The 14,277-nt window shown below is 42.1% G+C and overlaps 1 protein-coding gene across 3 annotated transcripts in view; it reads right to left on the bottom strand.

Moving 5' to 3' along the window:
- The window catches only part of RAPGEF5 (Rap guanine nucleotide exchange factor 5), a 159,499-nt gene that overhangs the window by 65,474 nt on the left and 79,748 nt on the right, over positions 1-14,277 (bottom strand). For all 3 annotated transcript variants that reach the window (XM_048303609.1, XM_048303617.1, XM_048303627.1), the window contains one exon: positions 187-290. In XM_048303609.1, the coding sequence (XP_048159566.1) occupies positions 187-290 (104 nt within the window). The remainder of the gene's footprint in view (positions 1-186; positions 291-14,277) is intronic.

Genomic DNA, 14,277 nt, shown 5'->3' with positions numbered 1-14,277 from the left:
GCCTCGGGCACCCGCACCCTGCCGCTGCCCATGGCGCCCCGCTCCCTGCGCGCCGCCGCCCGGCCCTAAGCTCCCCCCGCGGGGGCCATCGCCCTGCCGGGGGCCGCGGGCCGCCGCCCCGCCCGCCGCCGCCGAGCCCGGCCCGGCCGGCCCAGCCCCGCACGCCCGGAGCCGCGGAAGCCTTACCTCCCGCGCCGCTCGGGGGCCGGGCTGCGTGACCACACCTTCCGCAGCACCAGCGCCGCGCCGGCCGCCTCCCGCGCCCGCTCGCCGCCGCCTCCATCGTCCACCTTCCGCGCGCAGGGGGAGAGGGACAGAGAGAGCGCGGTCAGTGCCCGCCGGGGTCGGGGCTGGGGCTGCCGTCCCGCCGCGGCCGCCGCCCGGGGGGCCGCTGCCGGAGGCCTAAACTGGGGAGGGGGCTCTTTGCACCCCGGGACAGGGAGGCGGAACGGGCTCCCCTTTGTGAGCGGCACTGGGCTCCGTGTGTTGGATTTTAAATCACAGAAGCCAGTGGGAGGGAGGCTTTGAATATGCGGGTTTCCGTGTCCCCAAGGTGATAGCTTGCTTAATTCCCAGACAGTCAAACAAAGCAGGGGACAGGTAACAATAGTCTGAAAGCGGCAAGTGCTCCCGAGCACGCCACTAATACAGAGGCAGAATACACCTTCTGTAAAGCTTCTCTCCTGTACTTCAGTAAAGGCAGTAAGAGCAGTGGGGCGGGCATGCAATGTGTGCCTCTGAGCATCTCCTAAAATATTCCGTGTACGGATCTCGCTTCTTTTCAACAACTTTTTAACTTGGCAAACAAACACCACACACCCCCCCCCCCCCCACCCCCCCGAAAGTTCAGCCCAGTGACCGCCGTGTGTGTGAATCTTGGCTAAGCTGCGGTTTGGACACCGACTTTCTCCCTCCCTGCTCCCTGAAACTGAAGGGAGCTGAACCATCATCCATTTGTGCACACGCAGCCCGCTTCCCCAGCGCAGCCAAAGCCAGCTGACTGAGCAGTGCGGGAGACGAGGGCTTGCTGCTGACTGAGCAGGGTGCATTGAAACACAGCGGCTGCCGAAGAGCGGCGCGCAGCCCCCTGCGAGATCCTCCTGGCAGATTCAGTCACCGGAGAGTAAGCGACACAAAAGAGGCGGCTGTGTCAATGCAAGTACATCTAGTAGGTGCTGTTCCTTTAATTCTGGCCTGGTTTAGTTGTGTTGCTCAGTATGTCAAACACATGTATGAGGGCCATACATGTACTACTCAAAGAAAACAGCATTTGTGCATCAAGTGTACAGTATCCAGCAGTGAGAAAAACTTTGAGTGGGTTAAAAATTGCTGAGGAACAAAGCTACCTTGGTAAAACAAGGGAGAGAAACCATTTTTTTGATTCCTCTTTATATTATTTCTTACTTTAAGACCCAGTGAATCTGACTGCTACTTCTGGTTGTCACTGTGGTGCAGGCATGCCCAAAGATGCAGCCCCTGCCCTGAAGAAGTTTTCTTTATCACTAAAAAACATGCAGAATTGATCTATTAAATTTCTGCAAGGTCAGACATACAGGTACTGAGCCAATTAATGTCAGATATTCATTGTAACACTCCCAGGAGACATTACTGAGCAGCCGCGTTACAGGAATACTGATGCATAATTGTAATCTTCCATTTCACTGGACGTGGTTTTTTGTTGCCTACATATTCGAAAAACTGCAATGAAAGAAACAGCAAAAGAGAAGGAGAGGAAGAACAAGAAACAGGCATAGCATCAAAGCAATTCAGTAAAAGGGAGATTTATCCAAGCAAATAAATCGCTCAATTTCTCTGCCTCTTCTCTGGCATTTCCATCCTCTAAAATAGCCCTGGATCCCCATTTCCCTGTGCTCACTGACATTACAAACTGCAGCACATATGGAGAATGTATGTGATGTATGGTGCTGTATTTGTACAAGCCATCTATTTCCTCATAGATGGGAATGGATTTTAAGCACACCCATATACATTACATACATGAGCAGCTGGCAGCAAGTCAACGGGGAGCACTGGGAGGGCGAAAGCTCTCTCACACTGAAAGGACATTAACAATGGTTGGTGTGGAAGACGGTGTTTCCCCTTCAGCATCTCACTAGGCAGAAATATTTTCAAAAAACCTTTGGAGTAGGTGTTTGCAAATTTACAGCATAAAGTGCCCCAATGGTAAGATTTTCATAAGGCTCTTCCTCTTGTCCTCGCCTCTTTACCAATTTCAAGGAAGAGAAAAATCAATCTATGTTATCAGGAAAGACAAAAATTGGGCAAAACTCAGGCCAATTGGTTTCAATTTGGATTTCCATTACCTATAATAAATATTTCCCCCAGAAAAGGAGAGGAGTAGAGAATTTCTTTATTTTTCTATCTTATATCAAAAATAATCTCACTTTAAGGGAAGGATTATGATTTCATTAAACCTCCACTTATACATGACATATTTTTGTGTTCAGTCAGGCCCTTTAATCATACAACAAGCCACAACAATTAACCTGAACAAAGCAAAGCACAAAGGCAAGTCCTACATATTTTCACAAGTTCCAATTTCAATACAGATATTACTCTAAAATGACATCAAGGCACGCTTCATTTATCAGAATCTGGAATGGTCCGTGAAATAATTTTTGCTGGAAGAAAACCGGGCTGCTCTCAGCATGCTCCATCTAAATCCAGCGGCAGATGAGAAGGAGGATGCAAGGGGCCCCCAAGTGACAGCAGCGCGTACTGAAGGGCAAGGCAGCATCCTAGCCAAGTCCCTGAAAGTCAGCAGACTGACTCAAGAGACGTTCTCATCACACTTCCAGTTAAAAACGAAGCCTCCCAGCACTTTTCCAGACCTTCACACAGCCCTTGCAACCTGCGCCGGCCGTGCAGGGGCACAGCGGCACAGCATTACCATCTCTCATTTTATGGCCAGGTAGAAGAACTGGGCCAGAGAGGCCACCACAGAATCCCAGTTTGCTTGGGTGATGCTACACCGGCACCTGGGCTTGGAGCCCTCCATGCTGCCTATCTGATATTTACTTTGCTCCAGTGCAGTGGGTAGGAAATTACTCCCAGCAGCCTTGATCAGAATACATTTGGACTTGAGGTGGGACAGGAGAGGGTAGAACAACAAAATGCCACAGAGGTAAACTGCCATCCCACTTTACATGTGGCCTTATGCATGCTCCCTGTCTAATCTGTCCCTTCAAAAGTACCATTCACATCCTGTTTGGGTGTTATAATCAATCTGTGGTGCACATTACCCATTCCTAGGAAATTTAGCTAGCTCTGCATCTGTCAACCACTATATTTCACATTTATTACAGCTTTTAATTAATCATCTCTTGATAGCTAAACACAGCACTATCAACCTCAATGTCAGTTCCCAGCAGGAGTTTCAAGTAAACAGCAACGTTCTCTGGACTCAGTGGATCTTCCAACCAATATTATAGCCAATTTTCCACTCCTCTCATCCATCTTCCTAATACTGAGGTAAGCCATTTATCTCACGGGTAATATATTTTAACAGCAGACAAGTGCTACCTTTATTTTCAGCATGAAAGGAACCCTGGGGTGGTATAAATATTTATATGCTTATAGGAATGAAACAGCTGGAAGTCCTTGCTTAGCGAGCCTCAACTTGTGAGCTACACTTTGCATGAGCAGGAATATGACCCCTTAAATTAGCACAGAGGCAGAAGGAAGCAGAGGTACGTATGGCAGTGTTGAAAACAGCTACAGTGGGCTGGCTTCCTTGTAGGAGACATTAGGTTTCTGGGTTATTTGCAATTGGCAGGGAAGAACCCAATCTCTGGCCAAAGCAATTGGTAACTCTGGTATCAGGGATTTTTCTGTGTTCCTTGAATTCCTGGGCTGGGGCTTTTAATTAATTAAAAGAGGATCCAACGCCCAGAATGCACTGCCTCCTCTCTTCCTGTGAGAAACCTCCACTGCTAGAAATAGCTGTTCTACTTTCCAGCAGCTTTCTAACAGAAAAAAACCCACTATGCTCTGCAACAGACAGTATATTCAGAAGCCTGCTTCACTGAAAAGAAAATCCATTTTCACATAATTTCTCCAGGACAGGACAACTGCGCAAAGATTAATTTCTGTCTATGTTACCCATTACTGAAGTGCCTGTTAGGTTGGAAGATCCCTAACCAGCGGTGCAAACTATGCTCTTCCCAATGACAATACTTTTGTCCAACACCTCTTCACCTGTTTTTTTTTTTTATGGGGGATCAGACACAGAGCTACCCCAGCCAATACCAGATCCAGACATATTTACACACTGCCGGTTTCAGTGGGTAAAAAAGTAATACAGGAGCTAGGAGATAACCTATAAGGCACCTATAAACTTAATGGAGCGTGGAAAATCCAGTGCACAGACAGATTTTCTTGCTGCCAACCAACCAAGCAAAGGCAAAGAGAATCTTCTTTGGGCAACATGCAACAAAACAAACTTTACACAGGCTATCTGCTTCAAAATCACGTTAAATAACAAAGAAATTGCCTCTTCTAGAAGTTATGGAGGGCAGGAACATTTTGTTTTCACAGCATAATTTCATAAAACTGACTCAACACAATCAGATAATGTCAATCACTTCTGCCTGTATGTCTTTTGATGCTGGTGCCAGGTCATGCCCTTGAGAGGTACGGAAAAAGGCATACGTAGAGGATTCCCAGGGCTGTTCGTGTTCTGAAGAGGAGACCGCTCCCCTCAATGAATGTAAGGAGCTTCCCTGTGCACACAGGAATATATCCATGGAAGCAGTGTGAAACACAAGAGCAGAGTCGGGAAGTGGGCTCAGATGAACACGTGTAGAGAAGCTTCCACTGCTATGCAGGGAAAGTGCTCAAATTGGTGACAGAGCCTGACAAAACCCATGAAATAACAAGATCCTCATTTCCAAAGACTGATTGTTTTGCTGGGCAGGTGTCCTTTTGCTTGGATATTATAATATCTCTGGTGCGTATTATCTATGCAAAAGAAGAATTACAAGAACATGAAAAAGACGGAATAGTCAAGTCCAAAAACTGAGAAACACTGACTGGTATTCTTTGTATTATCTAATGTAGTTCCTTTGAATAAAACACTCTATTTCTGTTGGTTTTTTTTTTTAATTTCTTTTAAACTTTGTCCTGCTCCATCCCTACATCTTTTCCTTTTTCAGCATGTGTTGAGACTTCACTTTGAGACTAGGTCCAAGCTAAGACAAAAGGCCTTTGTCTGTTGGGACCCTTCTGTACCCATTGCAAAGGCTGGAAGCACCTGCCTCTGCAGTGTGGCACTGAGGTCCCCAAACCTGCCCACTGAGAACTAGATTGGACACACCAAAAGTGACAGAGTTAAATCTCCATCCTGGCTCATTACATCCTACAAGCACATTCTGGTTGTAACAGCCAGGAGCTGCAGCTGTACAGAAAACCCTTCGCAGCTCAGGCTGAAGCATGCTCAGTGCTTCCAGAGCCTTCAAATATTAACCAGCAGAGCTCTAGGAACTCTTTACAGAGCTTGTACAAACTGCATTTTTTGGCCTCTAACTCAGGTCAGATTTGGGTGAATATTTATGCAGATGGCAAAAAAACCCCAAAGGGATTTCAGATCTCACTTCAGAAGAATAAGGGCATAGGAGCTTTTCAGAGAACTACTGCCAAATTTTTTAATTTTTTTTTTTTTAACATAGCAAAACAGTATTGACCCCTAACTTCACTCTTAGCTGCTTCTGAGCCATGCTGGCTGCATATTTCATGTAAAATTGCATAGGCTGAGGCAGACACCTTTCAGAATAAACAGATAAGACGCAACAGCTCCTAGAAGCAATGGAAAATGAAATCTTACAGTGTGAGACATTCGCTAGTGCTAGTAATAGACAATGAGGTGAGTCCTGGTTTTAAAATATGAGCACATTTATACTGCAAACATAAAAGAAAGTTAAAAAAAAAAACTACAATGAAACACATTCTATTAACAGCTTTAAGATACACTTTCAGACAGCTTCTATCAAGACTAAAGATAATCACCTTCTTACACTTCACTGTATTCTTCCCTGGAATCTGTTATTGTGGAAACTGCAAAATTAGACCTACAGTCACCAAAATACAAACATGTATAGAAATTACTCCATTCTTTGCAGGCTATTCCTCTTCATTTAACAAGAAAATGGAAGTGAACAAACCACAATTAACATGAAGGTGGATGACAATATCTCTGATCTCTGTGGATAATCCGTCTCAAAATATGCTACTGCATTTCCCAGAGTTTCAAGAGAGACCAAAATCTGTATTAAGATGTTTGATTCACTTTCAACTACAACAGGAGAAAGGCTTTCAAAGTCACCAGCACAGCTTAATCCCACTGTGCAAGGAGGAGACAGTATATTTTCTGCAGTAGTTACCCTCTCTTTATTTTAGAAATACAAAAATAAAAAATAGTTACTACTCTACCTCAATTTAAAATATCAAAAAATGAAATGTTTTCAATGGGACTGACTGTTTTGTAGTTGCAAGATCACCACTTTTTTCCAAATTTTGAGGGAAAAATTACCTTACAGGACTGAGGACCGTCAACAGCAGTTTGTCATATGGCAATTCTTAAGTATCAAAAAAAAAAAGTTAAAAAAGGCTGTGTTATTTCATTTCACTACAAAATACAGCTCATAGGATATACATATTGCATTTTATTATTTTTTCTGATGTCATGATCTTTTCTCCAGTTCTCTGTACTCTCGTATTTTTTTTCCTATGCAGTTCTTAAAGCCTTTCATAAACATGGGCTAATCACAGTACACTGGTAGAAATCGACGAATGACATTAAAATGCCTCACACAGTGATTTTGTTTTGGCTCTCAGTGACTTCTGACCAGTCTGTAAAACCATAAAACACTCTCAATTTTTGACCACAACCTCCCTTCAGGAAAAAGCACACAGCCATTGTGCCAAAACTTCCTAGTGGTCTCACACTGAGCTATCAGTCTCACAGATGCACAAACACAACATTCGGCTCAACACAACCTCCTCTGAATTTATCAACTACACAAATGGTGATAAAATGGGCATGAGCCACAACATGGGAAAAAAAAATCAAAATCCTTTGTTCTGAAGCCAGTTTTGAATACTGTGTCTGATAATGCACAGAACAAGCCCTTTTAGAAAAACTGTTGGTGCTGTCATCTGCATTACTGAGCATCCGCAGCAAAGGCAATGTTAATAACAAGTTATCCTTGTAGAGGGGTCAAAAGGACAGTGCTGGTAAGACAGAGATGACAGACAACAGGCATCAGGGAAAAGATTAATATCCCTACACAGTCATACATCAAGGAACACAATTTTTGCCTGTAATCCCAAAACTGCTGAGAGTAGGATTATTTCTGCTTTCTCTATTACTAAGAAGAAAGAAACCGCTCATGGGAATAGGGCGCTGCTAAATGCAAGTCCTTACGTGAGCCAAAGGGCTGCAATTAGGTTCTTGGGAAAAAAAAAAGCTCAGTTGCATGATGTTCCCAAGCAGTGGTCCTGCTACAAGCAGGGTGGGGGTTCCTTGTGCAGGCTACTTAAAAATATCAAAAAAGTTTGTGTAGTTAAAGAAAGGCAAAAGAAGTGAAAAAAAGAGGAACCTCATGCAGCTTTTCATAGAATCACAGAATTGTTTATGTTGAAAAGACCTTTAAGATCAAGTCCAACCACCAGAAAATTCACAGTTAAGAAGAAAAATACCCTTAATTTTCTTTGGAAAATAACAGAAGCATAAAATCCATGACTCAAACAGGAATTCTGGTGTACACTTCCTTGTGGCACACTTTGATGGTGCTGAGCTCCAGTACAGCTGCAGGCACACTGTTTGGTCACGTCATAGCAGGTTAACTGCAAGAAATGTCCTAAATGGAGACCAAATTGTCCATACCCCTGACTGGCCCCCAATTTCCTCCAAATATATCTAAAGTGAGAACACTTTAAGGATTGGGCTTTAATGAAATGAAGCAAAATCTCTAAGACAGGAAAAAGGGCACACTTTCTAAAATAATTGAAAAAAAAAATCATTACTGGTGTCACAACCACCGAAGTAATGTTATCATAACCTTAACACTCCACAGGTCTCTGTCGGTTAATGAGAAATGTCTTCTCTCAACAACTGAAGGCTATGCATTTCAGTTTCCCCTTTCTCGGAGCACACTCTCTTCATAGCTAGTAGTGGGGGAGTCTGACAGCCTGACAGAGAGCTGCTGCCTTGGCAAGGACAACTGAGGAGATCTTCTCTCTGCAACCATACAAAAGCAGATGGGAAAAAAGAAAGGGGAAGCGAGAGAAGAGAGACAAAAGATGTGATGGTGGTATTAATATTGCTATCATTCTCTCACAGCTGGCAGGACAGAATTTACGTGAAAAAAATATCATTATATGGAAGAATTGCAGGCTTAGAGCATCTGTATTTGTAGAAAAACCTGAACCACACCAGGGCAAGTTAACATGACTGTAGAACAAAAAGGGTAGATGCCAACCATCTTTTCCAGTGGCCTTGCAATTAATGTGGTGGGGTATGGAGCTGGTTGGAAATTTCCCAATGCAACCTTTTATTTTCACTGAAAAAATATGAATTCACTACAACTGAAACTGTGCCAGAACACGTCAGTTTGAACAGAAAGTATCCAGCCAGGCTTCCCCCACTGCCTGCACCTACTGCCCACCCCAGGCTGGCAGAGCTTCTTCATCCCGTGCTACACAAGTGTTCAACAAGAATGGAGGTGCAGGTCCCAAGGTAATTGTCAGGAAAATTTGATTTGTATTTCTGCCCCAAGAGAGTTTTACAACTGTATTATTTTCACCAGAATCAGAACTGTAAAGTTTCCTTCAGGACAAAAAGTCAAAGACCAGATGCGAGTATCTCCTTTGCAAATAGAATAGAATAGAATAGAATAGAATAGAATAGAATAGGAGTATGTAGATGAAACAACAGTTCAATCCCCCAGCTATCTGGGGGAGACACTGGAAGATGCTGGAACAGTGTCTTCCAGTGATGTCAGTGGCAGTGGTTCAAGCCTTAGCTGCAGTGAAAAGCATGAAGGAAATAATATAAAAACTGCAGGACTTATGTTTCAGCCAGGAAGGGGGGAGGAGTGCCAAGGCTTCAAGGAGGACTGCAGGCTTAACCTGGGTACCCTAGGACTGATAACACATACTACTATTACCATATGGCTCAGAGAAAGAAAAATGGACTGTGTAGATATACAGAAATTATACTTGAGAATAATCCGAACATCAAACGGGCAAAATTCTAGAAACTACTGGAATATGAGGGGAAATTAATAACTTGATTGACATCTAACAGGGCTAGAACTTGACTTCTCTGGCAGCCCCCATACAGCTTTCACAGAACTTGACTTCTCTGGCAGCCCCCATACAGCTTTCACTCAAGAATGAGAACTGCAGAACACAGCTCACTAACTTTAGTGGATTTAATTTATTAATGTAGACTAATATTCATCTCAGTAAGGACATGTATACAAAGGCTTTACAACCTTTATAATGGAAGCAGCAATAAATAAGGTCTCCTGAAGGAATGGAAGAGAGATGGCAGTAAATATATGACACTGTCAGCCTTATATTGCTCTAATTACCAGTTCTGAACACATAAAACTTCTAAGGCAAATAGACAAGACTGATGATGCCTTTCTTTGTCTTCCACTCCAATTTATACCAGGTGAGTAGCAAAATAGTTTTTAAAAAAATTCACTTATCCCCTTACTCTCTCTTAGAGAAACCTTTGTCTCTTGACTTATGTCCATAATACCTCTCAATGCTGCCAACGCCATCACTCCAATAAAAATAAAATTAAATGAAATATATATCCTACTGCCATTATAAGCCACAATTCCAAATTAGGAAGGTTAAAAATTGCCTATTGCTGCTCATTACACTTATCACTGTAAGGCATATATCTTTTTGTTGAAGCATTATGCTCACAGAAGGATGCAGCTAATTTTCCACAAAAGAGTACTCAGCAAAGGTCAGGAGCTGGTTCTGACCTCATAAAAGGCTTAAGAAAAACTCTAAAACTGAGAATACTATATAAAGCCCAAGCTCACTCTCAAGAACTCCAGAACGAAACTCTCTCAAATGCACTGACATTTAACAGCAAGTGCGAAAAAGCATTGAGTGAAGGAATAAAAAAAATAACAATCCCAAGCTAATGTTTAAAATCAAAACAATTCATTTAACTTCTCGGCCAGCAGCAGTCATCATAAAGTAGAATTTATATCCTGTGGTTTGGTGGTTGTTTTCAACTAAGTTAGACATAATACAGTGATTTCTTTTGAGGAAAGCATGAATCACAATGGCTACAATTTTCTTGGGTTTTGATGACAGTTCTAATTCTCTCCAAAATAGTCTGAAATCACCAGCCTTTTTACTAATGCTTTCTAATGGTTCTTTTCTTGTTAATTAATTCATGAATCTAAATCATTCAAACATAGATAAGCCACTAATCACTCGCAGACTTGATAACGGATCCTAAGTAGACGGAAATGTGTAGAGCATGCAATAAATTTGCCAAAAAAAAAGAGAAAGGAGTTAGAAGGAAAAATAAAACTCTCTCCTTCCATCTAATAGCAGGAGATTTGATTCTGCATTTATTATGCAGGATAAAATGCTCACTGATATCAATAGTCAACCATAGAAATTACAGAAATCAGGCTGCTTCTATATAGAATGCTCTTTTCTAATGTTACATGCAGAGGAGCAAATTAAATGATCCATTTTTTTTTGTTGTTTTGGTACAATGTTTGTTGTCCACATTTAGCAAAAGGAATACATAAAAGAATAAGGGAGGTGGGAAATAGCAGGTTAACAATCAACTCTTTAATTCAGAAGTGGAAGTTATAAAGAAATAAAAAAATTTTTTTGCAGGATTACGACAAGGAAAAAGAAGAAAAGTGCTTTATTGTGTGCCTACATAAAGTAAAATACTATAAAATGATTCATTAAGTTTCCATGTATTGAAGAAAAGTGAAGTGTCACAAACAATACAAATTACAGAAAAATGTATAATGACACCACATTATGAAGCAACATTTTATATTTCTTCGTATTTTGTGATTTTAAATAATCATATATTAATTTACTCTTATTTTGTTCCTGATGGAATCATGTAGCTGCTTGTTACATGCCTACATGCTCTAAATTTATTTCAGTAGGAATGTTGGGAGTTTCCTCTCTGCTTTCCCTAGACAATACAATCGTGCCCAACTTTAGAAGGGAGGTAAGTTAGTTCTACCAAGGGCAACCCCAACATTTTTTCAAGTTATGGAATGAAAAAAGCATTGTTACCGTGGCAACTGGTAAATCACATTGTATCTGCAATGAGATGCAAGGCATCTTGAGTAAACACTCATCTGCCTCCTTGTGTGACCTCCTCCACAGGGAATGGTTCCTTTGTGGAGGAACATTCGCAGATCTGTGGCATAGTCACTGTCTCTTCTGCAAAAGTTGACAGAAGTAATTCAAAGTGTAATTTTTGCATGGGCAAGCTTAACCAGATCTATCATTAGAATAGGAAGAAATACTGGGAAAAAAGATCAAATATTGAATGTTTTTCTGGGATTTGCCTCAATCAAGACCATGAAACCTTACAATGACAGTGTACCTCAAACTCGTTCTGTATCCCCTGCATTAGAAGACCGTCCACAACAGCACTAGAAAGAAAACCTTGCTGCCAGCATGGAGGCTGACAGACATGCAGCAGCACATCGCGCTGGCGCTGGAGCTGTTACCGCCTCCAGCCATGTGCTCCACCCTTCTCAGGGATGCTGCCGCCTCCAAAACAAGGACATCTGATCTACCCTTAACCAGGCTGCTGCATGTTTTGCCGGGCTCTGATATTATCAGCACCTCTCATACCAGCTCTGCCTCAGCGGGCCTCCCCTCCTCCCCATGGTAGGGGACAATTGTCTTCAGAACAACCCCTCAAACCATGTTGCTCTGTGACAGTCCCATCCATAACGTCTCAGCTCATCCATCAGACACTGGCCTTTCACTGTACTTCCCTGCTGCCCTTTTCCAGCTCTCCTTCAGCCACTATGCCTTCATAAGGCTCCTTCTCTCTTCCATGAAATTCACCATGAGGAGCAGCATTGACACCAGGTTCCCAAATAATCTCCCTTGGGTCACTCCACTTCACCTTCCTCAAAATATCTCCTCCTCCTTGACCTCCTGAGCAAGCTGGTGTTACCTACAGGGAGAGAGTCACACTCCAGGGTGCCACTTCTCAGCTTCTGATATCATATTGTATGCACAGTGATTTCTTCAGTCAACAAAGGCTTCACTGAAGGCTGCAATTGTCCACTGACATATACCTTCTGATCCCATTCTTTTTCTCTCATCACATCCCATTACTTTCAGACTGCATAGTACAGACTGCTTAGACACTGCCAACACCTATTATGCCACCCAAGAAATATTGAAACTCTCACATATCTCTGATCTTTGCTTCCCTTCCCCCATTTCTAGCTTTGATTCCTTCCTGACCATCATAGTTTTAAACAATTTATATAGCTTTCTACAGCTACATCCTTTTCATGTATAACTGTGAGATCTCATCTAGACAACTTCTTTCTGCTTACTCAGGAAATTATTTTTATGTCATATATCTCATAAATTCACCTTCTCTCATAAGTCCTTCCAGAAATTACTTCTTAAACCTGTTTACTTTGTCATTGCTGAGTTTTTCCTTCCCAAATGGTTGGCCATTTGCTATTTGGCCTGAACTTTGATAAATAAGGAGATACTGTGTGTGAAGAAGACACATGGTCTGGAATTCACCATCTATCACAGAGCATTTGAGTAACAGAAAGGTAAAATGAGATGTGTGAGCAGATGACCAGGTCTTAACTCCCTAATAGAACCCTGTGGAGAGGGTTACGATATCCAAGTACTCCAGGGAAATAACTAATGATCCTTTCTTCAGTTCAGTCATGTTTCAAGAAGCAATTGCATGAGTTACTAAGTGCTTGAGACTGCCTCAGTAATTGCCATGATTTATTTTATGCATCATCATAACTACAGCACTAGGTCAGGAGGACATGTGCCTTATGGATGCCTTGAATTTTAACACAGGCATTGGAGGCAATCAGAAACACAGAGACAACAATGAGGGGCGGGGGCATAGGTTGAGGAAAGACAAAGTCTTTAAAATCCTATCTAAAACATTAGGTTTCTGTTAAGTTTTTAATAAAATTAATTTTATTTTCAGATGACCCTAAGCAGAAGTTGCTTACATTTTCTTCTGCTCCCCAAAAATGCAAGTGATCACAATCTAATGTTCCTGAAATATGTTAGGATTTTTTTCCACTGTAAGTAATGAATGTGCCATTTACAGTGTAACTACCCACTCAGTAAAGACATAAAAATGAAAACACAAGCCTGTTGTCTCTGTCTTATACCTCTGTTTATTCCAGATGAAACACTCCCTGTGCAAAGCATGTTTCTTCACCTACCCTTAGTCTGTACTGGTGCATTGGCTGCCGGCTAACAAACAGCAAAGAGGGGGATGAGACTTGGGCTCTTGAGCATTTACTTGACATGAGAAGTATGATCTCTACACCTAGCTACTCACCTGACCTACCAAAACAGTGCTGCACCAAGGATATTTTGTGGGGACACACATCCACGGTGCAGGAGGCTATGTTTGTGCAGCAGCAGAAGGGATTTGGTAGCAGCTTCCCGGGCATCCCCATCCTCCTGACATTACTTAAACTCCTTTCTACAGTCACTTTTCCTTTTAGCTATGTAAGGCTTCACTGGCACAGAAGGACATTTTTAGGAGAGTGATAAGTTAAAGTGCCGTTATCACCAAAACTTTCAGGCTATTTGAAGATCTTGAAGACAATTTCTCTCCACCCCCATAAACTTCAAACCGTTCCCCTATGATAACTCAAGAAAAAGCACTGCTAACCTTCAGCACTGTTTTTCCAATTACTGTGTTTCAAGGTTAGCAGTGTGAAAACATTACACCAACCCAGTTTTCAAGGTCAAAATAAAAAATGCAGCAATGATATTCCATGGCAACTTTCATTCATTTGGTATTCAGGACGCATTCTTTCTGAATATCAAATCACAAAATCATTGCCAATTCATCAGATTTTAAGCTTTAGCTTATTAAACATTAGGCTATGCTAAAAACAAAATGCAGGTTTTAATTTGATCTAATTAAGATCCTTCTGTACAGCATGATCTAAGCCTCTAATTATCTATATCTATATTATCTCAATTGTTATTTCAATACAA

Source organism: Corvus hawaiiensis, chromosome 1 (assembly GCF_020740725.1).
Source record: "Corvus hawaiiensis isolate bCorHaw1 chromosome 1, bCorHaw1.pri.cur, whole genome shotgun sequence".
NCBI lineage: Eukaryota > Metazoa > Chordata > Aves > Passeriformes > Corvidae > Corvus > Corvus hawaiiensis.
This window is presented reverse-complemented; position numbering and strand designations above follow the sequence as displayed.